Source organism: Herpailurus yagouaroundi, unplaced genomic scaffold, assembly GCF_014898765.1.
Source record: "Herpailurus yagouaroundi ecotype Mexico unplaced genomic scaffold, PumYag 28, whole genome shotgun sequence".
NCBI classification, from domain to species: Eukaryota; Metazoa; Chordata; class Mammalia; order Carnivora; family Felidae; genus Herpailurus; species Herpailurus yagouaroundi.
The window spans coordinates 112,055,944-112,082,492 of NW_024412376.1; the positions used below are offsets into that span (position 1 = coordinate 112,055,944).

General features: G+C 35.9%; 1 protein-coding gene across 4 annotated transcripts in view; it reads left to right on the top strand.

Moving 5' to 3' along the window:
* The first annotated feature begins 1,036 nt into the window (after positions 1-1,036).
* Positions 1,037-26,549, top strand: part of UGT2A1 (UDP glucuronosyltransferase family 2 member A1 complex locus) — a 62,487-nt gene continuing 36,974 nt past the window's right edge. For 2 of the 4 annotated variants that reach the window (XM_040481881.1, XM_040481891.1), the window contains exons 1-2: positions 1,037-1,752; positions 13,814-14,445. In XM_040481881.1, coding sequence (XP_040337815.1) covers positions 1,037-1,752; positions 13,814-14,445 — 1,348 coding nt within the window. Of the gene's footprint in view, positions 1,755-13,813; positions 14,446-26,549 lie in introns of all 4 variants that reach the window. The other 2 variants (XM_040481904.1, XM_040481907.1) reach the window with 1 other exon arrangement.

A 26,549-nucleotide genomic window follows, 5' to 3' on the forward strand; every position in this document is an offset into this window, starting at 1 on the left:
GAAGCCAAAGAGCCTGAAGGCTGCTACTACCAGTTCTTTTCTTATTCTAGTATGTGAACTTGGCAAATTACTAAACTTCTCTGAGCAATGGTTCTTCCTTCTCTGATGGGAGAATATAGGATCAACTTCATTGAATCTTTTTTTAGTGAGAAATAAATGAGATTAACATATGTAAAACACTTTACACAATGTCTGACACACGGTGAGTGCTTAATTAATGCTAGCAATTATGAAAGGTTGAATGTTGATGTAAATTATTTATTACTCAGACCAGCCAACTAGCTTTCAAGCAGCACTTTCCATAAAAGCATGCTTGAGTTAGCATTCCTCTTCAAAGAACTCCTATTGACTAGTAATGTTACCCATCATCTTTTGCATGTATACTTGTACACAGTTCATTCATTTACTTATAATTTTTTCTCAGTATTAACATAAAATATTTTCCTAAACGTATTATCAAAGTAGCAATAAACATTATAATTACTCTATCTCCTTGTACTTCACATTTTTTCTAAGTATTCCCTTTGTAATAATCTTATCTATTAACAACCAGTAACTACTATAATAATGTTTCATTGTTGCTATCAATACTATATTGAATGTGTTAAATATTGGAAAACTGATAGCCTTAGCCTCTCCACATTTCTGAATAAGTTCTGCCCCAAACTGAGGCTTCAGCAGCCAGGCCTGAGGGTAGAGTTGATGTACACAACAGCTTCAAGCAATTTAACAGTAAGAATTTCACTATTATGAGATCCAATGAAAAAGTTAAAGGATCGAGTTTAAGAAAATGATCAGAGAGCAGGAATCATAACCCAAGCTAAAGCAACAGGTTGAGAGGTAAGACACATGTTACCCCAAGCCTATAATTATCATAAAATATGGTGCTACCATGAGGAAAACCATTTGGTAGAGAGAAGGCTCTTAAGGGTATCGATTTGAATCAAAACTGAAATAATTTTTCTTTCTTTTCTGCTTGAAAAACAGAGAAATTCATTTGTCATATCTCATCAAATCTTCTACATCAAGCCACATCATGTTAAACAAGAACATTCTGCTGTTGTGTCTCCAGATTAGTCTCCTAGGAATCACTCTTGGTGGGAATGTTCTGATTTGGCCAATGGAAGGTAGTCATTGGCTGAACATTAAGATAATTATAGATGAGTTGATTGAAAAAGAGCATAATGTGACTGTTTTAGTTGCCTCTGGTGCACTTTTCATCACGCCAACCTCGACCCCATCTCTGACTTTTGAAATATATAAGGTGGCCTTTGGCAAAGAAAGAATAGAAGGACTGATCAAGGACTTTGTTTTGACATGGATGGAAAAGAGGCCATCTCCTTCAACCATTTGGAGATTCTACCAAGATATAGCCAAAGTCATCAAGGACTTCCACATGATATCTAGAGAAATCTGTGATGGTGTTCTTAAAAACCAAAAGCTGATGGAAAAGCTGAAGAAAAGCAAATTTGAGGTCCTGATATCAGATCCAGTATTTCCTTGTGGTGATATAGTAGCTTTAAAGCTGGGAATTCCATTTATGTACTCCCTCAGGTTTTCTCCAGCCTCAACAGTGGAAAAGCATTGTGGGAAGGTACCATACCCTCCTTCCTATGTTCCTGCCACTTTATCAGAACTCACGGATCAGATGTCTTTCACTGACAGAATAAGAAATTTCATCTCCTACAGTCTACAGGACTACATGTTTAACACTCTTTGGAAATCATGGGATTCCTACTATAGTAAAGCTTTGGGTATGTAATATTTTTTTTATTATTATCTGAATTAGAACAGAGCTTTGTATCACCTCTTTACTTCCCTGTGGCTATTATTTTTCAATCCTACCTATTGATTCCTATTAGTATCACTTGAGAGCAGGAAGGAAGATAAGTAACAATATGCTTTGTAACTATCATGGGTTTTCTAATTTATGGACTCAAAGATACCAACTAAATTCTTTTATGGGTAACATATAGCAACAAATATTTTAGTTTAAAAATAGGACTGAATTCTCATTTAGATATTGCACTGAAAACACATATTGCCTAGAAACTTCAGTGGTGTGTAGGGAAAACTGGAAGAGATTGTTTCCTACAAGTCCATTATTAACATAGAATGTGTGTGTGTGTGTGTGTGTGTGTGTGTGTGTGTTTAAAAACATACATGTATACAGATAATCTCTGATCATTGTTCATATATCTCTCACTGTTTACTAGGTACGCCCTTAGGTAGGGAGGTTACAACATAGATTAAGATGGAGTTCCTGGCTTCAAGAATTTAAGTCAAGCAGAGATGTCATAAAAGAAAGAGAATGTTTATAATATGAACGATTAGGTAATGGAAATGTGTATAAAGAACAGAGAGGGCATAAAGGAGACGAACAGTATGTGACAGAAGAGAGTGACATGCTGAGAAACTAGAGTTGAGGTGATATACAAAGAAAAATTTAAACAGTGAATATGAATTTCCCTGGAAAATAAGTGTGGGGAAGGAAACTGTGCCCAATGTTGTGAGTCTTAAAATAGCACGTGGGGCGCCTGGGTGGCGCAGTCGGTTAAGCGTCCGACTTCAGCCAGGTCACGATCTCGCGGTCCGGGAGTTCCAGCCCCGCGTCAGGCTCTGGGCTGATGGCTCAGAGCCTGGAGCCTGCTTCCGATTCTGTGTCTCCCTCTCTCTCTGCCCCTCCCCCGTTCATGCTCTGTCTCTGTCCCAAAAATAAATAAACGTTGGAAAAAAAAATTAAAAAAAAAAAAATAGCGCGTGTGCTGGGTATTACTGATGATTCATTATTTATGAAGGTCAAAGTGTAAGATGCATGTGAAAGAACCATGGAGATATCAGGATTGCAAAAATGAATTAATCCAATAAATATTTTCAGAGCCTCTTGTATGTTATGCTAATCATTTGGTTTTTTATCTATTGAACAACTGGGAACTGTTTAAAGGGATGTATAGATTGCATCTTATATAAAATATCTAGATAGATGTGGACCCAGAGTGAGATGGTCTTAGGCTACAGGCTTCTGCGTGACTCCAGGAAAGATGTGGAAAGAGCATGTATGAATGAAGTAGCTTACGGGTGGAGAAGAATAATGTAGATGAAACTGTGTAGTAAGGCAATTAGGAAAGAAGGCTCTTGACAAACAATTTCTGGTTACAAGTGTGCGACCATGGAGAAGTAATTAATTCTCTTTACACCTGCATTTATTTATCCCATCTCTAACAGGGCTACTGCAAGGACTAAATTAGTCAACAATACAAGGATTTTACAAAAGTGTCTATGAGCTAGAACCATTCAATTTGTGTTAGCTGTGTTAGCTGTGAAATTAGTAAAAGCTAATGGCTAATTGGTAAGGCATGTTAAGAGGCGTGAGGAAGAGATTAAGATGGTTGCTTTTTTTAATGGAGGTTTAATTGACATATAACATATTGGTTTCAGGTGTACAATCTAATGATTCTCTCTCTAAATATATATTTATATTTATATTTATATTTATATTATTTATATTTATATTTATTTAGAGAGAGATATTATATAGAGAGATATTATATAGAGAGATAATATATATTATATACTATATAGATAATATATTATATATAATAATAAATTATTATATTATATATTATATTAATTTATATTAATATAAAATATTATATTATATATTATCTTAATATTACATTATTATATATTGTATATTATATATATATTTAGAGAGAGAGAGATATTGTGTGTATATATATATGTATATATATACACAAAATGATCAGCACATTAAGTCTAGTTAACACTTGTCACCATACATAAATAATTTTTTCCTGTGGTAAGAAATTTTAAGATCTACTCTTCTAGCAACTTTCAAATATACAATACAGTATTAACTATAGTTACCATGCTGTATATTATTACATCTCTAGGACTTAATTTACTTTGTAACTGGAAGTTTGTTCCTTTTGACCCTCTTCACCCATTTCACCACCCTCCAACTCTCCACCTCTGGCAACCACCAATTTGTCCTCTGTAACAATGAGATGCGGTGTTTTTTTTTTTCATATTCCATGTATAAATGAAATCATACAATATTTGTCTTTCTCTGACTTATTTCACTTAGCATATGCCTTCAAAGTCCATTCACATTGTCATAAATAACAGGATTCCCTTCTTTTTATGGCTGAATAATATTCAATTCTAGATACATATGCCACAGCTTTTTTATTCATTTACCCATTGATGGACACGTAGGTGGTTTCCATGTCTTGGCTAGTGTAAATAATGCCGAAATGAACATGGGGGGTGCAGATATCTCTTCGAAAGAGTGATTTTGTTTCCTTTAGGTATAACCCAGAAGTAGAATTATTGGATGACATAGTAGTTCTATTTTTAATTTTTTGAGGAATATCTATACTGTTTTCCATGGTGACTGTACCAATTTACATTCCCATCAACAGTACCCAAGGGTTCCCTTTTTCCCCATATCCTTGCCAACAGTTGTTATGCCTTATCTTTTTGATAATTACCATTCTGATAGGTGTCAGGTAATATCTCATTGTAGTTTTGATTTCCATTTCCCTCATGATTGGTGATGTTGACCACTTTTTTTGTACCTGTTGGCCATTAGTATATTTTCTTTGGAAAAATATCTATTCATATCCTCTGGCTGTTTTTTTTTTTTAATCAGGTGGTTTTGTTTTGTTTGCTCTTGAGTTATATGAGTTTTTATATATTTCAGATAGTGACCTCTTATCAGATGTATGATTTGCAAATATTTTTCCCATTAGGTAAGTTGTTTCTTCATTTTCTGGTGGTTTCCTTTGCTGTGTAGAAACTTTTTAGTTTGATGTAGTTACATTTGTTTTTGTTTTTGTTTTTGTTTTCTTTTGTTACTTTTGCTTTTGGAGTCAAATCATCACCAAGACTGAGGTCAATCTGCTTACCACTTAAGTTTTATTCTAGGAGTTTTATGGTTTCAGGTCTTATCATCAAGTCTTCAACAATTTTCAGTTAGTTTTTGTGTATGGTGTAAGAAAATGATCCAGTTTCATTCTTCTGCCGGTCCAGTTTTCCCAACATCACTTATTGAACAGGCTATCTTTTCCCCCATTACATTTTCTTGGCTTCTTTGTCATAAATTAATTGACCATAAATGTGTGGGTTCATTGATGAGGATTGTTAAGAGGATTGTTAATTGGCTCATCATCTCCTCTGGGTATGTTAAATAGTTTTCCCCAAATTCAAAAGTAGATGTTTTATCTCCTGGGATGTAAATGAAGACTTGAGTTGTACTGTTATTCAGAGAGAATAAGCATAGCTACTATGTTGATTATAAACTATCCTATGAAGATAGAAGTGAATGATCAATATTGTAGGGCTAAAACAGGATCTTAAAAATGAAGAAAGAGGATAAAGAAATGGCAATTTTATGAGGCAATTAAGTTGTCAAGATCTGCAAAAACCCTTTAATCTTCTCATGCATATAGTAAACAGGGACATCTGAACATGCGCAGTATCTCAGTTAATGAAATAGAGGAATGTACATAGAGAGCTCCTTGGTCATGATATACGTTTACATTTTTATCTTATTACTTATTTTTTTTCAACTATTTGTTCTCAGTCTTGAAATAATAAGTATCGCGATCGTAATGCTTCTTATTCATATTGGTGAGATTATTCCCCAGATAAACCTTCCTCATACTGGGAGTCATAGAATCACATGTTCCTTTGTATTTTGCTTGTAAATTAATACTGGTAATAAGACCACACAATTTTCCCAGTCATAAGACATGAGACTAATCTTTCTTAACAATGTGTTCATGGAAGTGTGATAAAGATTTCTAAAAATGTTCTTATCCTTCGATTTTGATAATATCATGTTTCCAATCAAATTACACTCTTTTGACTTAAAATGACTATTTAAGTTTGTCTTTACAAGCAATAGTCTTCTTATTGATGCTGAGGGACATGAACACTCATATTGAAAAGACCAGGTAAGAAGTAAAAAGTACTGACACGACAGAGTAGTTTATTTTTGTGCAAGCCTTTGTACAGGGAGAATGATAAATAGTGCTGACATAAAAATCACTTCCTTCCAATGTGTAATTTCTTCTACTTTAGTTTGAATGCTCTGATCAAAGTCATTGCAATGAACTCTCAAGTCTCAAACTGGCATACCTGAGCAAAAATTAGGACTTTCTCTAAGATTACTTTTCTGTAGTGGAATGCGATAATAAGCTCAGAGTGAGTTCTTAATCTCTGCTAATTATTAGGAATCAGATATTATAATGTCTAAATTACTTCTTTTATCCCAGGTTGTGGGTATTTGGTTCAAACTCATGGTTCAAAATCTTAATAGCAATAGCAGTTAACATTTGTTGATTTCTTCTTGTGCACTAGACACTGTGATAAGTCCTTCACATGTTATATCTCCTTATCTTTCCAATGAATTTATGAAGAAAAAACTACTATCACAGGTGAGAATATTGAGGCTTGGAAATATTGATAGTCAACATAAAATTATATAGTGACTGGTAGGAGAAAACAGTTTTCATATGAAAGTCTGACACCAAAACTTCTAGAACAATTTTTCTTTCCTTTCAAAGTTTCAGTTGCAAATCCATCAATTATTCAGAATATTTTTTAGGTTAAACTTTCTTGAGTACTTTTCCTCTTCCTTTAGGTGGACTTAGCTTTTGAAATCTGCTATCCCAGATTTTACTTAATTAAATTTGCTAAGTGGAGTTTAATTGACTCATGTTATCACTAGGAAACTTGCTGTTTCTTTAGGCATATGTCTCCATGTGACTGTTGCCTGGAGCAAATTGTCTGAGGATAGGTTTCTGGTCCTAAAAGAACTTTAAAAGCAACCTTTAACTGAAAGTATGAAAAGGCTTCTGCAGATTTCAAATGTACTTATATAAAACTGAACCAAGAAAATGTTATTTTTGTGTACATATTAATAACAATAAAACTCCACCAAAATTGGGGGAAGAATTAAGAAAATAATAATATGGCATTTTAATGCCAGTAAAAAATATTTATAATCCATAAACATTACCTATTGCTATCACAGTTTTATCCTTTAGCCAGTATAGAAACAAATAGCTTTTTTTATGTGAATAATCTTTATATATTAGATTTATATGAATACATATGTTTTACTATCCATTAATATTTGGTGAATAATCTCTGAGAACTAATGCCATCTATAATAACAATAGACTTTCCTGTAAATATATTAAATAGGAAAAACAACAAATCTTCAAAAAAATTTATGATTGTAATATTCAGATCTTTGCATGAACTAAACACTAAGCACAGGTAATTAATGTAAAATAAAGTGCTAGAAATGAAACAAATGTAAATGTGTATATCTCCAAAATGCTTGATTTCCAGTAGATATTTTAAAGGAGAAAAAAAAAATGTATTGGAGTTTTTTCCCTAAAGAGTAATACATGTTGGTTCAGAACATTTTTTTTTCTTTTTCTCTCTCTTCCCAACCTTTTTCTTGCTTCCTTCTCTCCTTTCTTCCTTCCTTTCTCCTTCAGTTTTTTTATGTAAATTAATTTTGATTGGTTAGAACCAATCAAATGACCTCTGGTAGTATCCCCTTTTCCATAATGACCCCTGAGTGGGCTGACAGCCATGAGATGACATCCAAGATAGAATTTGGTATGGGACATGAGCAGTTTCAAGAGTATGGTCACTCTTTTACCCCCACTCAATGAAAGGGAATGAAGATGATCATTTTTATGGGTATAATCTTGAATTCTATATGTGTGGACTTCTTAAAGTAAACCCTTTGTGAACTTTGGTACTGAATACATTGTTATTCATATCATTTGTGATGGGCCTCAGACTGAGCATGACTGACACGGAAAAACCTGCACCAAAGCTCAGGTGCCCCAGGGGAGCATTACCTGAGAAGTGGAAGAGAGGAGGTGGGTCTAGGTGATGAGATCTAGTTAAATTGGTGATTCTTTTTTATTTTTTTATGTAAATATTTTTTAATGTTTATTTATTTGAAAGACAGAGCACAAGCGGGGGAGGGGCAGAGAGAGAGGGAGACACTGAATCTGAAGCAGGCTCCAGGCTCTGAGCTGTCAGCACAGAGCCTGACACGGGGCTCAAACCCAGGGACCGTGAGATCATGACCTGAGCTAAAGTCGGTTGCTCAGCTGACTGAGCAACCCAGGCGCCACTGAATTGGTAATTCTTAAAGTAAGATTTTCTCCTTACATTATCATAAATAGCTAACACTTATTGAGCATGGATGCCATTCTGAATAATTCACATGCTTTTTTTTTTTTTCATTTAGTCCTCATAACGATAGGAAATAGGCACCATCATTCTCCACCACTTTGTAATGAGGAGGCTGAATAACTTGCCTGAGGTTACAATCAAGAAAGTCGTGAAGCATTTGATGCAAGACACTGAGCTAAAAGGAAAGTTCTAGAAAGATACTCAGTTTATATACAACAAAACAAAGGGGGGGGGAAGTAATCTAATTGAACACTTTCAAAAGGATTAACTAAATACCAAACAAGGTACTCAAAAAAAAAAAAAAAAAAAGGAAACTCTAATGTGAAGCTAAAACTCTAACATCACTAAGGAGTTGATTACTCAGTTTTTTAAAATAGTATTGATGGGAAAATGTTGGGGTTAAGAGCAAATGCTCAGAAATGAATTTTTGGAGCATCTTTGGTGGTTTTATTAAGGCACAGGGACAGGACCCGTGGGCAGAAAGAGCTGCACTGGGGTTGTGAGGAGTGGCTGATTATATACTTTCAAGCTGGGAGGGGTTAGGGATAGCAAAAGTCTCTAAGGAATTTAAGAAGCAAGGTTTCCAGGACCTTGATGGGACTAGCTGTTGTTAGGCAAAGGTCATTTATTACCATCTAGTAAAACCTTAGCCATGAGACCCTTTAGATGTATATCAGGGAACCATATGCTTGGAAGTTGATTACTAACATATATCTTGAGGGCCTCAAGATAAAGCAATCTTCCAAAGTAATTTTTATATGTAAAAGGAGACTTACAGTGTCCTGGAGGTCAGGATAATGTTAAGTTGTTTGCCTTTTGCTTTTGCAAAGTATTAACATCAGGGCAGTTGAGTTTCTGGAGGAAGGTCACTCTGTTAGTCCTAAGTACTTCAGCTGTAAGTTGTAAGGAAATTTAATTTGTTCTAAATTTCTTCTGCCTTTGTTCTCCATATCAGTATGGAGGGTGGTCTCCAGGTTTTTATGGCCTTTGGGACCATCTCCAAATCCATGAGAAATGAATTAGTACAATTAAATTCTACCCATTCATTATAATACTCAGTGAGCACACACAGGAAGAGGAAACTTTCAAGCCAGGGCATGTAATTGGGGGGAAAAAAATTGTAAGAAAGAACTTGAATACAAAAATGTTATTTTAAGGATTCTCAATTCAAACTGATAGTATTATACATATTTTAAAGAATTTGAATCTTAATTTAATTTTATACGGATGATATTCTCCAACAAGTGTTATATATATACACTGTTAAACAACACAAATTCAACTGAGTAAATTTGAATATCTAATTGGATTTATTAAATGGTTCAGGGATTGGACAGCATCCCATCTAGTAAGTAGAGGGGAGCTCTGTAGAGCTATAGAAAAGGAAGGTTGAAACAGGACTGGTTGGGGAGAATTATTACCAAAGAATGCAGTGTTTTAGGCAAAGTTGCCTTCCTAAGGGGAACAGAAAGTTCAGCAGATTACTTCCTGAGGTTTACCCGGGTATTCCAGCTTGGCTGGTTAAAGGTTTCAAACTGGGGATTGAAACTGCAATTAGATTAGATATTAAATCTTTGTTTACTGATGTGGAACCTTAACATGGCTTCATTTTGGGCCTGCACTTCTCTCTTTAAAAACACAAATTTTATCAAATAAGATTGAGAGAAATTTCTGTTTATTTTATCACCATTTGGAATACTTCCTTTCAAAATAGCAGAATGAAAATGAGAACTTGATTCAAAGCACAAGGATTATATGCTAATTGGTGCAAACTTTCTCTGGCTGACTTAGTTTTCACTCATACCTACTCATATGCTCATGTTTCAGAAACATATTTAAAAATATCATTTTCTGGACTCTTTAATTATGTTTAAGATGTCATATTATCAAATATTCACCACTACAAAATATGTTTTTTCTAATTTTTGCTGTTATAAAATATATCTCACATTTTAAAAAGTAGAATAAAGGGTCTCCTGGGTGACTCAGTCTGTTAAGCATCTGACTTCGGCTTAGGTCATGATCTCACGGTTCATGAGTTCGAGCCCTGCATTGGTCTATGTGCTGACAGCTCAGACCCTGGGGCCTGCTTTTGATTCTGTGTCTCCCTCTCTTTCTGGACCCCCCACTCGAGCTCTGTATCTCTTTAAAACATAAATAAACATCAAATTAATTAATTAATTAATTAATTAAAAGTAGAATAAAAAAAGAAAGAATACTGGGCTGGGAAGTGGAATACTCATGTGTTCATCTATTCTGCCACTTACTAGCAATGTGACTTTGAGATTACTTAAACCTTTCTTGATCTGTTTTCTTACATATAAAATGATGGAGTTGGACAAACTGGACCCATGCTCTCTGCAGAATGACAATCCATTATGCTCTTACCCAAACTTTATTCAGATTACCTATTAGCAAACAAACGTGATAATTTTAAATCACTGAACTTCATTTTTGTCATGAAACCAGGCATATTTGGCAAGAGTTGTTATTTTTCCCATTGATGGAAATTTAAATCTAAGGTTATACCTACATCTGTCCCCAAACATAATTTATTTTTTAACTTTTTAAATTTTTGAATTTGCAACTATGATATATCTCAGGCATACAGGAAACCAGAGGATAAGTATAACAGACATCTCTATCAACACCTGTGAAATTAAACACTGTAACATCAAAGTATAATTTTATATCAAAAAGCATATATATTAGCTATTAATAAATTCTATTATATGCTATTGTTCTTCAATAATTAGATAATTATGTTATTGTCCTGGAAAGGCCACTGTTTAATACTGACAAATTGACTCCTTGGACTCTCCTTGTTTTTTATTCAGGGTGATTTAGGGCTGCCTATTTGATTCAGGCATATATTTTGACAAGCTTTAAGTGCTAATATAACTATTGTTAATGAATAATCCTTAATTACTTATTATATTCTATTTATCCAGACGTCCATAATTAGACAAATCTAAGTATTTTATAGATAAACTTTTGATTATGCCTTGTACATTGCTGTGTTTTGTCTCCTATTTATTGGAAGGTTGTGATAGCACAGATTTATGAGGACACTTCAAATTCTTTCTACTAGATCAATTTTAATGGTCTCCAGGATTAGTCATACTCTCCTTTGCTGTTGTGTTTCAAAATCTAATAAATTTTAAAAGTACAGGGGTGTCAGGGTGGCTCAGTCGGTTAAACGTCCAACTGATTTAGGCTCGGGTCATGATCTCATGGTTCATAGGTTCAAGCCTCAAGTCAGGCTTTGCACTCACAGGTAGAAGCCTTCTTGAGATTCTCGCTCTCCCACTCTCTCTCTGCCCCTCCCCTGCTCATTCTCTCTCTCTCTCTCTCTCTCTCTCTCTCTCTCTCTCATAATAAATAAATAAATAAATAAACAAACATCAAAAAAATTTAAAGACATAATATTGAAATTGAGGCTGACTCTTAAAAGGATACAAGCACAATAATTCTAAAAGCATCACTTCCCTCTCCTCTCTTTCCCTTTCTCTGTCTTTCTGGTCTTTTTGTTACTCAAAGGCCTGTAATTAGTCAATTCAGAGGCAACAGAGCATGAAAAAAAAGCAAACCACTTTATTTCCACTCTCAATTCTTGCTTTCTATCCTTTTAATCACTTTATTGTTCTTATTTTCTCTTTTTAATAGAAACCTCTAATAATTTTAATTTTTCAAATAGAACCATGATATAGCTGCCCTCCTTCAGTTTGGCATTTAGTAAGAATCTCAACTGATAGATATCATTTTATCTATGTCTAGCTGGTCATTCTGTAGCTAACCCATTGGTTTCCTGATCAATCTTTAGGCAAATTTATTAAACTATGAATATTACCAAATATTGCTTTGAACCAAGCAGTTTACAAGACAACTTTGCAGGTATTATTGCTAATCCACAAAGTAATATAACAAATGAATATCATTATCTCTCATTTATGCATGAGAAAACCAAGGCTGAAAGGGTCTAGGTAGTTTTCCAGGGTCACAGTGCTTGTAAAAGAAGTTTTTAAATCTGGGGCTATTGAATGCTAGTGTCCACATATTTATGCTACTACACAGCTCCAAGTGAAAAAGCATGTTGTTCCTTCTGGTGCCAGGCCCTATCCTCCTGATTTGGTGTGAAGATGTCATATGGAAGAAAGTGAGAATTTCCCTGCACCAAGGAGATGATTGTAAATATGCTTTATCAGAGAAGAAAACTCTCCTCTATCAAATGTGTAGTAATTTACTCTATAACCCAATTAATCTAAAACATCTTGAAATGTCCAAGAAACCTCTTCTAAATGAAGGTTGTTTTTAATTTTTTTCCTAAATATGAGCCATGGGGAAGTGATCATAAGGCTGGTCATTGTGCATTCCCAAAGCTTCTAACACTTTCAAAGATGAGGCATAATACTGTAGATCGCCAGCAATTTCTCAAATGATGGTATGATAATAGCCCAAATTGCCCTATTTTGTCATATGCTTTTGGGTATGCAACTCAGTATTAATTTCACTATGTATGAAATGGAGCAAATCATTTGTGCCTCACAGGATTCCATGAAGGACTGAATTAGACAATGTATGTAAAAATGCCTTGTGATATGGGTGGCCTGCGTGGCTCAGTCAGTGAAGCATTGGACTTCGGCTCAGGTCATGATCTCAGGGTTTGGTTCATGAATTTAAGCGTCACATCAGACTCTCTGCTGTTAGCATGGGGTCTGCTTCGGATCCTTTCTCCCTCTCTTTCTGCCCCTCCCCTACTCATGCTTTTTCTCTCTCTAACGAATAAATAAATAAATAAATAAATAAATAAATAAATAAATAAATATTAGCTGCTCCTGAGTGGCTCAGTCAGTAAAGGGTCTGGCTCTTGATTTTGGCTCAGTTTATAATCTCACGGTTTGTGAGTTCAAGCCCCAAATCAGGCTCTGAATTGACGGTGTGGAGCCTGCTTGGGATTCTCTCTCTCCCTCTGCCTCTGCCCCTCCCCCTGCTTACTCTCTTGCTCTTTCTCAAAAATAAATAAGTAAAAAGTAAGGACTAAAAATATGCCTTGTAATAAAGGACATCTAATTTGAAGATACCATAAGTTCTGAGTAAATGGCTTTAGCAATAAGAACTAATATTTTTTAACCTAATTTGGGAAAAGGTTTATTAAATTGAAGACACATTTTATAGATATTATCACAGAGTACACAGATACCAGGCTTATAACTTGACTTCTTTTCCTTTAAAATAGGATTTGAAATATCATTTAAAATATCATTTCTGTTGTCAGAATAATCATATTAATGCATATGAAGGTTTGAATTATATCTTTTTCCTTTTAATCTATAGATCAATTGACCTATGTATGAATGAGTGTAGCCATCACATTAAATATTATTTTATTTGAAAAATATGCCTAAATATACTTTGAAAATGTCTTTTTATATTAAAAGATCTACAGTAGGATGGTTTTTGTAACGGATATCACCATGTCTAAGAAGTTTGTCCAGCTGCTGGTTTTTATTTTGACTTTGACTAAAATTGTTCTTAATGGAAATGTGCTAATTTGGCCAACGGATGGTAGCCATTGGTTAAATATTGAGCTCATTCTAGAAGAGCTGATCCAAAGAAATCACAATGTGACTGTACTGGCTTCATCAACAACTCTATTCATCAACTCCAATCCTGATTCTCCTGTGAATTTTGAAGTGATACCTATCTCCTATAAGAGCAGCAATATAGACTCCTTAATTGAACACATGATAATGCTGTGGATAGACCACAGACCAACTCCTCTCACTCTCTGGACTTTCTACAAAGAACTAGGAAAATTTCTAGATGCTGCTTTTCGAATGAATATACAAATCTGTGATGGAGTATTAAACAACACCAAGTTACTGGCAAGACTTCAGGAAGGTGGTTTTGATGTGTTGTTAGCAGACCCAGTAACTGTCTGTGGGGACCTGGTTGCTCTGAAATTAGGAATTCCATTTGTGTACACACTGAGGTTCTCTCCAGCCTCAACAGTGGAGAGACACTGTGGGAAAATCCCCGCACCTGCCTCCTATGTTCCTGCAGCTTTGTCAGAGCTCACTGACCACATGACCTTTGGTGAGAGGGTAAAAAATACTATATCCTATCTTCTGCAAGACTACATATTTGAATCCTATTGGGGAGAATGGAATTCATACTACAGCAAAGTTCTAGGTAAGTCGCTAAAATACTGTCTTATTAATGACTCCAGATACCTTATTTATCTTGACAGTAATACAGCAAAGGTTTCTATTCCACTGCACATGCCAGGCTGAAGTACAGATAGTTATTATAAATATAATTCTCTCTACAAGATCATTATTTTTGGATAAGTTTGTAAAAAATGTAATGGTGTTATTAATATGTATGTAGTGTTTCAATGCAAATAATCTCATGCCTATTTAGGTAGTGGCTTTCCAGTGAGTAAATCAATCTTCCTATATAAATGAAAGTGTCTTTACTAGGATGAACTGCAACCCCGCTAAAAAATACCTGCCCAATATTTTGAAGTATACATGATTTACTTTCTCTTCTTCACTGCTCATTCTTTTGTAGGTCTGCAGAAAACTTTAAAAGGCCTAGGATTGGGGGGCACCTGGGTGTCTCAGTCAGTTGAGCATCCAACTTCATCTCAGGTCATGATCTCATGGTTCGTGAGTTTGAGCCCCGCATCAGGCTCTGTGTTGACAGCTCGGAGCCTGGAGCCTGGATCGGATTCTGTGCCTCCCTCTTTCTCTGCCTCTACCCGGGCCACACTCTGTCTGTCTGTCAAAAATAATAAATAAACATTAAAAAAAAGGTTCAACCCTGATAAAAGGCCTAGCATTGGGGATTGGAAACCTGACTTTATACCCTGCCCTTCTCTATCTCTCCATCCTTAGGCTCCTTTGGGTGCTTAGACTAGCATGGCTCCAACTTAATTTCCCTGTATCTTTTGGCAATCCTCAAGTTTCATGGCCTCACAGATCCCTTAGGAGGATCGAATAAAATAATGTAAACAAGGCCAGCTCTGGTTGGTTGTTTATATTTCTGATCTCTTTCTGATCCTTATGAACCCTCCTTCATTTTTCTATTTTCTTCTCTCCTGAATGTTTTTTTTCTCTAGATTTATCAGTAGCACCAGGAGTATTAATTAACAGCAGAAATTAACTGTTGATGATATCAATGCTACTTTTTCACGAAGATAATATGCAAAATATTGTCCTTTTACATACCTTTCAGGCTCCCTCTCTCTCACTCTTTATTTTCCTTTCTTTCTCCTTCCTCTCTTCCTTCCCTCCCTCCCCTCCTTTCTTCCTTCTATCATGCTTTCATTGTGTAAAAAACAGCATTTCTTGAACACCAACCCAGTACCTGCCACTTTTCTAGGTACAGTTGGCAAAACAGATCAAAATCTCTACCCCCATGGAGCTTACATCCCAGTAAGAACATACAGACAATAAATGAATACAATATAAGATGTTAGACTGTGATATATGCTGTATAGTAAAATAAGAATAAATGGTTTTGGGAGGAGGGTTACACTTTTAAATACAGTGGTCAGGGAAGGTCTCAAAAGGTGACATTTGAATGAAGACTTGAGGGCAGTGAGGGTGAAAGCCATTGGGATCCCTGGGGGAAAAGCATTTTATTAAAATTGTTTTTTAGTTTTTTTTAAGTTTATTTATTTATTTTGAGAAAGAGAGCATGTGTGCCAGTGGGGGAGAGACAGAGAGAAAGACAGAGAGAGAGAGAGAGTAGGGGGTGGGGGCCGGCAGAGAGAAAGAGACAGAATCACAAGCAGGCTCCATGCTGTCAGCACAGATACCTATATGGGGCCTGAACTCAGGAACCATGAAAGCATGACCTGAGCCAAGATCAAGAGTCAGGCGCTTAACCCACTGAGCCACCCATGTACCCCTGAGGAAAAGTATTTTAGACATCGATAAGAACAAGTAGATGGAAAGATCTGTGGTAAGTCATAGAACCAGGAATATCCTTACTGTAACTTGGCCTTGATCTTACCTTTCACAAACCGATTTTGTATATATTTTTTCTTTATTGGATTTTGGAATATTCTTCATCCAATTTTCCAGCACTTAAACTTTTAAATTGCTTCATAGAATTGGTCTAGAGAGAAAATATCAAACACATCACACATATAAATAAAACATATGCAAGATAATTAGATTTGCATAGACTTTTGAAGATACATACAGTAATTAGAATTTTGAAAGTAAAATGTTGTGTTCTTATATTCATTATAATGTCACCTAATTATATTTTCCTTTTCCTGGATTCCAAATTTCTTATGCCTCAAAGACATATTTTGATTTAGATTTAGATGTTATTCATATGATTATTTCCCAAGACACTTTAAACGTGTTCTATAATAATTACCCCTGACCATATATGTATCACATACCAACTATTGCAGGTATTGGTGAGATAGCAGTCTATATTCCTTAAAAAGGGGGATTACAAAAAGTAACATGGTGATGGTTCCTGGAAAGTCATGAGGCTCAGGGTTCAAGTTCCATTTGCTATGTAACTTCAGGCAAATGACTTAAACTCTGAGTCACAACATTTCCACCTCTTTAAAAGAGGGTAATTATTTCACTGTACTGTTTAGGATGACCATTAGACACCATATATATGGATATGCTATGTCAATTATAAAGAATTATACTTATGTTAAATATTGTTTATAGCAAACTGCACAAGAACTCTGCAATGACAAAACCCTAATTATACTACCATGGGGCTAAGTGCTTGTAGAGTAGTGTGTGTGTGTGTGTGTGTGTGTGTGTGTGTGTGTGTATGAAGAATAAATGGCCTCTGGAGTATACTAAATCTCCCTTTTCAAAGGGAACCATAACAAGTTATATAATGCATGGAAAAGCTTTGTAAAACACAATGTTCTTGACTTCTTGTTTTCACAGGATAATAGTTTCAGAAATCCTAGATTCTGAGAAATTAAATATTTTATTTATCTATATCCTTTATACTTCTCATGTTACTAAACATACTTGAACAACAAATAACTCTCTTGGGTATTTTATTTCAAATCAGGAGGAGTGGTATAATCCAATTTGTCTTTTGTTTGCAATTACATTCTTATTCAGGACACCTGGTAACTGTAAACTGATACTGAAATAGGGCAGGTGCCTTGCACTTCATATTATCCTCAAGCATAGGAGAACACAGGAGATTTAATAACCTCAAATTTCTGTGGAGTTCACTTCTAAATGACTATTCTTTAGGTCTCTGGGAAAAGCAGATTAGAAAAATAGCATATTTAACCATGGTAAAGAATATACCCAAATATCTATATTGAAGGAAACAAGTCAGTGACAAGGAAATATCTAACTACACTGCTTAAAAATCTTGTTTTATTTATCAGTGTGATGTTAAATTTTATAGATGAAGCAAATAAAAATCATGATCAATTCAATTTTAAATATGCTTCTAATACCTAATGGAGCAGGCATATCCGGGAAATGACAATCATTGCTATTCATATACAGGAGTGAATCTATAATAAATCTTGGTCAAGCCAAGTGTTCTGTAGAGTACCTTCAAATTGTACTGAGCTTGATCTCCCCCCAGCCTCTGAGAAATCTGCTGTATGGCATGTAGATAGCTCTAATGTGGGTAGAAATGGGGACTGGCCTTTGCTACAGCTCTAGGAAGGATGAGGGCTGAATGCTATAGTAAAACTAAACAGGTACAGCAACTGCATGTCCCCATTTTGTCTGTACCTTTTGGTTTCCCAGTTGGTTTCCATCTTTCTAAGCACAGTACATATCAAGAGAGCAGAAACCCAGTATTAATCTAGGCACCATTTGGCCAATGTAGCCTATTTTACATGTCAGTACCATACTGTACTGTCAGTACTGACACTTAGATGGTTTCCATATCTTGTCTATTATGAGAACATTGCAGTAAACATGGGAGTGTAGATAACTTTTTAAGACAGTAATTTCATTTCCTTTATATATAAACCCAGAAGTGAAATTGTTGGATATGATACCTCCAGGTTTTTGAGAAACCTCCATACTGTTTTCCACAATGGCTGCACCAATTTACATTCTCACCAACAGTGCACATGGGTTTCCTTTCCTCCACATCCTCACCAACACCCATCACTTGTCTTTTTGATAATAACCATTTTAACAAGTGTGAGATGATACCTCATGGTGGTTTTGATTTGCATTTATTGATGATTAGTGATATTGAACACCTTGTCATGTATCTGTTGGTGATTTTTATGTTTTCTTTAAAAAAATATCTCTTCAGTTCCTCTTCCCACTTTTAAGTGGATTATTTGAGGTTTTCTGCAATTGAGTTGTATGAGTCCCTTACATATTTTGAATATTAACCCTTTATCAGATATGTAGTTTGCAAATATTTTCTCCTGTTCCATAGGTTGCTTCCTCATTTCATTTCTTTTGCTGTGAAGAAGCTTTTGAGTTTGATGCAGTACTACTTATTTTTTCGTTTGTTTGTGCTTTGGTTGTCTTATCCATAAAACAATTGCCAAGACCAATATCAAGCAGCTTGATTCTGTTTTCTTCTAGGAGTTTATGGTTTTAGGTCTTATATTTGTCTTTACCATTTTTGTGAGTGATGTAAGATAGGAATCCAATTTCAGTCATTTGCATATGAATATCCAGTTTTCCCAGCTTCCTTTCCTTAAGATATTATCTTATCTCTATTGAGTATTTGTGGTTCCCCTGTCAAATATTAGTTAACCATAGATGCATGGGTTTATTTCTGAGTTCTCAATTCTGATCTATTAGTCTATGTGTCTGTTTTTATATCAGTATCATATTAATTACTGTACCTTATAAATACAGTTTAACATCAAGAAGTGTGATCCCTCCAACTTTGATCCTTTTTTCTTGGGATTACTCTGGCTATTCAGGGTATTTTATGGTTCTGTACAAATTTTAGGATTGCTTTTTCTATGTCTATAAAAAATGGAATTGAAATCTTAATAAGAATTTGCTTGTATCTGTAGATTGCTTTGGGTAGTATGTATATTTTAACCATACTCACTTTTATAATCCTGAACATAGGATACCTTTCCCTTTATTTGTGTCTTCTTCAATTTTTTCATCAATGTTTTAAAGTTCTCCATGTATAATTAAGGGTCTAAATGTGAAACCTGAAACCACAAAAATCCTAGAAGAGAGCACAGGTAGCAATTTCTCTGACATCAATCATAGCAACAGTTTTGTAGATATGTCTCCTCAGGGAAGAGAAACAAAAGAAAAAAAAAACTATTACAACTACATCAAAATAAAAAGCTTCTGTGAAGTGAAGGAAACCATCAACAAACCTAAAAGGCAACCTACAGAATGAGAGAAGATATTGGCAAATGATATATCCAATAAAGGGTTAGTATCCAAAATCTATAAAGAATTCATATTAACTCAACCCCCCCCCCTAAAACAAATAATCCAATTAAAATTAGGCAGAAGACATGAACAGACATTTCTCCAAAGAGGACATACAGATGATCAACAGACACATTAAAAAGATAAGCAACGTCACTCATCATCAGGCAAATGCAAATCAAAACCAGGTGAGGTAAGGTATCACTTCACACCTGTCAGAATGGCTAAAATCAAAACCGCAAGAAACAAGTGTTGGCAAGGATAAAGACAAAAAGGAAAGCTTATGCACTGTTAATGAGATGCAAACTGTCACAGCCACTGTGGAAAACAGTATAGAGGTTTCTCAAAAAATTAAAAGTAGAACTGCCATATGATCCAGTAATTCCACTACTAGGTATTTACCCAAAGAATATGAAAACACTAATTCAAAAAAATACATGCATCCCTATGTTTATTGCAGCATTATTTATAAGAGCCAAATTATGGAAGCAACCCAAGTATCCACTGATAGATGAATGGGTAAAGAAGATGTGCTATACATATACACAATGGAACACTCTCCAGCCATGAAAAATAATGAAATCTTGCCATTTGCAACAATTTGGACAGATCTAGAGGGTATGATGCTAAGCAAAATAAGTTAGAGCAGGACAAATACTGTATGACTTCACTTATATGTGGAATTTAAAAAACAAAACCAAGAAGAAAAGAGACTCTTAACTATAAAGAACAAACTGATGGTTACCAGAGGAGAGTTGGTGGGGACTGGAGTGATAGATGAAATAGGTGATGGGGAATTAAAAGTACACTTCTCATGATGAACACTGTATGTTAACTATACTGTAATTAAATTTAAAAACAATAAAGTTTTCCGAGTACAAATTTTTTACTTTCTTGGTTAAATTTATTCCTAAGTATTTTATTATTTTTGGTGCTGTTGCAAATGGGATAAAAATAATTTTTAATTAATTTTACAGTTACAAGGTGTCCTCAGGTCTACAATGGGTCTCTTGTAGACAGCATATAGATGGATTTTTTTAATCCATTCTGATACCCTATCTCTTTTGATTGGAGCATTTAGCCCATTTACATTCAACGTTATTATTGAAAGATATGGATTTAGTGTCGTTGTGTTATCTGAAGGTTTCATGCTTGTGGTGATGTCTCTGGTCCTTTGTAGCCTGTACAGTGTTCCACTCACTGAGTCCCCCTTAGGATCTCTTGCAGGGCTGGTTTAGTGGTCATGAACTCCTTCAGTTTTTGTTTGTCTGGGAAAGCCTTTAATCTTAAGCCTTAAGATTCACTCTCTTAACAAGTTTCAAGTATACAACACAGTATTGTTAACTGTAGTTAGTTTGCTACATATTACTTCCCCATTATTTATTTTATAAGTAGAAGTTTGTACCTTTTGACTCCCCTTACTTATTTTACCCACTCTGTGCCTTCAGTAGCCACCAACTTTTCTCTGTATCTATAAACTTGTTGTTTGTTGTTGTTAGTTTCTACATACAAGTAAGATCATACAGTATTTGTCTTTCACTGTCTAATTTGTTTCACTTAGCATGATACCCATAAGGTCCATCCATATTGCTGTGAACTCTTTGTTCTGTGATTTAACCTTCTAGCATGCTGAATTGTGAGGGACACACAACTCGGGAGATTGACCCACAAAGATATGAGAGAGACAACTGCAAAACATGCATGTGATGACCTCTAGGATAAGCTCATCCTCTGATGAGTCTGATTCACATGAACATGAACAAAGCCAGCCTAGAAAAGCTCTCTAGTCTAAAGCAGAATTGGGAGCAGAGTCAAAGTTAAATAGAAAGTTGTTTTAAGACTCTAAATCATTCAATAATGGAAAACTAATAAAAATACTTCTAGCTTTTAGGTACTCCATTTGTTAAATCCTGGAACTCTACTTTGCTGTCTACATATGCACTTTTTTTGCACTTCAGTATCTGATGATGTGCTATAAATGTTTACCAATTGGCTTTCTGTGGTGAAAAAAGAAAAAAAAACACTTTTGCGTAGCATTTACCAATATCTGTGGTGTAAAACCTTCCACCTTGACTAGTTTCAAGCTATTTGTTATATAACAAGCAACTTGGCAAAACACATGGAAGTTAACAATTAACTTTCATTAACATGCAATAGCCAGGTACAGATAATCTCTAGCATATCCATTTATGACACCAGCATTGATCCATTCAGATGACCAAAGTTCATGGACATAAGTCTTATTATGCTGAAAAATAGTCTTTGTTCCAACACATGCTACAGACTAACATCTGGGCCTATGGATATTATACCCAGAGATTTCTTTATATAACAAACTATAAGCTTATACCAATTATGTGTTTAGTAAAGCAGAAGATTCTCTCTTGGAGAAATCTGTTCCTCAAGAAAAATCTTGGGCAATAAATAAATGCCCTCCTCTGTAGATCATTTTTATAGCCACAGAACTCCCATCTCCACTTACACACATACATTTTTAAAATACATCATTTTTTACTCTTCAAGAAAATTGTCACTTTTTAAATATTTCTGAAAAGTTAAATGGATACAATAACTTTCTTTCCCAATGTCTTCCAAGATACTTCTAAAAAGTTTACCTTCTAGGAAGGATCATGTTCCAGAAAAAATAATATGCAATCTAACAATACTACAATAAAGAACTAGTTCAACAACTTACTAATCTAGAACACTGCCACAGGATACTTGAAATTTCAAAAAAAGTCTTTTATGCACTAGATACCTATATAATATAAAAGAGAAGAAAAAAAGAAAATGAAAAGTAACAATTGATTATTTCATGCAGTATTCTTAATTTCCTTTATTTAAAAATTAGTAATTACTTTTAGGGGCACTTGGGTGGCTTAGTTGGTTAAGCATCCAACTCTTGATTTCAGCTCAGGTCATGATCTCATGTTTCATGAGACTGGGCCTTATGTCAGGCTCCACGCTGAGTGTGGAGCCTGCTTGAGATTCTCTCTCTCCCTCTCTCTCTCCCTCCCCCACCCCGCACTTGTGCACTCTCTCTAAAAATAAACATTTTAATATATATAAAAACACAAATTAAAAATAGTAATTACTTTTAGAATTTAGTATTTTTGGATCAGGTCAACTGTTCTGCATGTTACAGGCCTTTTACTGCTTATATATTTCCCTAATAATGTAAATGTGCACTAAACTTGGCATGTCAGATGATGTAGATACTATCAAAAATACAAACACAAAGACAATCACACTTTTTATTAACTTTTGACAATGGGCATCCAAGGAAATACTGGATCTCTGATGTATCACACTCTTCTAGCCCTCAAAGGTAATAGAAGCTCAATACCTGACCATGTTTTATATTTCATGAAGGTAACATTTCAAACGGAAGTTGAAAAAAATATTTTAATCCACATGTTAATTAATGATGCTATAATGGAATAATGCCACTTAGAGATTAGGAAGGAATTTCCTCTAGGTACAGGAAAATTTTTACTACACTTTAGTAAGTGTGCCTCACTAAACTAACAAACTTAATTCTTTTTAACTTTGTAATATTATGCTATGTCTTCCCTCTTGGAAACAATCCATGAAAGAAATAGTTTTTAAGCTGGGCTTCATTAAAAACTTCTGCTCTGTGGAAGACAATGTCAAGAGAATGAGAATGCAAGCTATAGACTTGGAGAAAATATTTGCAAAGGACATGCCTGATAAAGAACAATTATAAGTATAAAAAGAATTCTTAAAACTCAACATTAAGAAAACATATAATCCAATGAAAATATGGTTCAGAGACATTAACAGACACCTTACCAAAGACATACAGATGGCAAATAAGCATAGGAAAAGATGCTCCACATCATTTGTCATTAGAGAAATTCAAATTAAAATGATAATTAGATACTACTACACACCTCAGAGAATGGCCAAAATCTGGAACACAAACTATAGCCACATGCTGGTGAAGATGGGCAGGAACAGGAATAACTCTAGGTATTTACCCAAAGAATACAAAATACAAATTCAAAGGGATATTATTCGCCCTGATGTTTATAGCAGCATTATCTATAGTAGCCAAATAATGGAATATATATACTCAGCCATATACATATACAATGGAATATGACTCATCCATAAAAAAGAATGAAATCTTGCCATTTGTAATGACATGGAGGGAGCTAACAAGCATAATGCTAAGCGAAATAGGTCAGTCAAGCACAAATATCATATGATTTCACTCACATGTGGAATTTAAGAAATAAAACAAATGACAAAGGGGAGAAAAAAGAGGGGGCAAACCAAGAAACAGACCCTTAACTATAGAGAACCAACTGGTGGTTACCAGAGGAGAGGTGAGTTGGGGAATGGGTGAAATAGGTAATGGGGATTAAGGAGTGTACACTGCATGTTAACCAACTAGAATTTAATAAAAACTTAAAATTAAAAAAATTTAAACTCAGGTTATATTTACTGCACCTTTTAAACTCTAAACTGTGTATCCTTCTATGTATTTACTCCACATCTTTCTAAACTAAGCCAACTAAATAAAAATCAACATTTAACTTTCATTTATTTCTCATACTAAGCATTATATTTTTCTTGTCTATCGATTTTTGTTGATTTTATGATTATGTTAATGATACTTTTGTTCAAAATAATATTATGAATTCTGTCGTATTTTGGAATGTGGAAGTGTCTCTGACCTATTTCTCAATATTGCTGTCTAGGTGGTTAATCTGTGGATGGCATACTTTCTTTTGGCATTATCTTCAGTTTAGTATTAAAATATATAGTGATTGGAGGGAGAGGGAAGATGGTGGCGTAGGAGGACGCTGTGCTCACCGCGCGTCCTGCTGATCACTTAGATTCCACCTACACCTGCCTAAATAACCCAGAAAACCGCCAGAGGATTAGCAGAACGGAGTCGCCGGAGCCAAGCGCAGACGAGAGGCCCACGGAAGAGGGTAGGAAGGGCGGCGAGGCGGTGCGCGCTCCACGGACTGGCGGGAGGGAGCCGGGGCAGAGGGGCGGCTCACCTGCCAAGCAGAGCCCCCGAGTCTGGCTTGCAAAAAGCGGAGGGGCCTGACGGACTGTGTTCCGACAGCAAGCGCGACTTAGCGGCTGGGAGGTCATAAGTTAACAGCTCTGCTCAGAAAGCGGAAAGGCTGGAAGACAAAGGGAAGGAGAGCTGCTGAGCCCCCTGACGACAGAGCTCAGTTTGGTGGGGAACAAAGGTGCTCACCAGCGCCATCTCCCCCGCCCATCCCCCAGCCAAAATCCCAAAGAGAACCAGTTCCTGCCAGGGAACTTGCTTGCTCCGCGCAAACACCCAACTCTGCGCTTCTGCGGAGCCAAACCTCCGGCAGCGGATCTGACTCCCTCCTGCTGCCACAGGGCCCCTCCTGAAGTGGATCACCTAAGGAGAAGCAAGCTAAGCCTGCCCCTCCTGCCCCTGTGCACCTTGCCTACCCACCCCAGCTAAGACGCCAGATCCCCAGCATCACAAGCCTGGCAGTGTGCAAGTAGCCCAGACAGGCCACCCCACCCCACAGTGAATCCCGCCCCTAGGAGAGGGGAAGAGAAGGCACACACCAGTCTGACTGTGGCCCCAGCGGTGGGCTGGGGGCAGACATCAGGTCGGACTGTGGCTCCGCCCACCAACTCCAGTTATACACCACAGCACAGGGGAAGTGCCCTGCAGGTCCTCACCACGCCAGGGACTATCCAAAATGACCAAGCGGAAGAATTCCCCTCAGAAGAATCTCCAGGAAATAACAACAGCTAATGAGCTGATCAAAAAGGATTTAAATAATATAACAGAAAGTGAATTTAGAATAGTAGTCATAAATTAATCGCTGGGCTTGAAAACAGTATAGCTGACAGCAGAGAATCTCTTGCTACAGAGATCAAGGGACTAAGGAACAGTCACGAGGAGCTGAAAAACGCTTTAAACGAAATGCATAACAAAATGGAAACCACCACGGCTCGGATTGAAGAGGCAGAGGAGAGAATAGGTGAACTAGAAGATAAAGTTATGGAAAAAGAGGAAGCTGAGAAAAAGAGAGATAAAAAAATCCAGGAGTATGAGGGGAAAATTAGAGAACTAAGTGATACACTAAAAAGAAATAATATACGCATAATTGGTATCCCAGAGGAGGAAGAGAGAGGGAAAGGTGCTGAAGGGGTCCTTGAAGAAATAATAGCTGAGAACTTCCCTGAGGTGGGGAAGGAAAAAGGCATTGAAATCCAAGAGGCACAGAGAACTCCCTTCAAACGTAACTTGAATCAATCTTCTGCACGACATATCATAGTGAAACTGGCAAAATACAAGGATAAAGAGAAAATTCTGAAAGCAGCAAGGGGTAAACGTGCCCTCACATATAAAGGGAGACCTATAAGACTCGGGACTGATCTCTCTTTTGAAACTTGGCAGGCCAGAAAGAATTGGCACGAGATTTTCAGTGTGCTAGACAGAAAAAATATGCAGCCGAGAATCCTTTATCCAGCAAGTCTGTCATTTAGAATAGGAGAGATAAAGGTCTTCCCAAACAAACAAAAACTGAAGGAATTTGTCACCACTAAAGCAGCCCTACAAGAGATCCTAAGGAGGACCCTGTGAGACAAAGTACCAGAGACATCACTACAAGCATAAAACATACAGACATCACAATGACTCTAAACCCATATCTTTCTATAATAACACTGAATACAAATGGATTAAATGCGCCAACCAAAAGACATAGGGTATCAGAATGGATAAAACAACAAGACCCATCTATTTGCTGTCTACAAGAGACTCATTTTAGACCTGAGGACACCTTTAGATTGAGAGTGAGGGGATGGAGAACTATTTATCATGCTACTGGAAGCCAAAAGAAAGCTGGAGTAGCCATACTT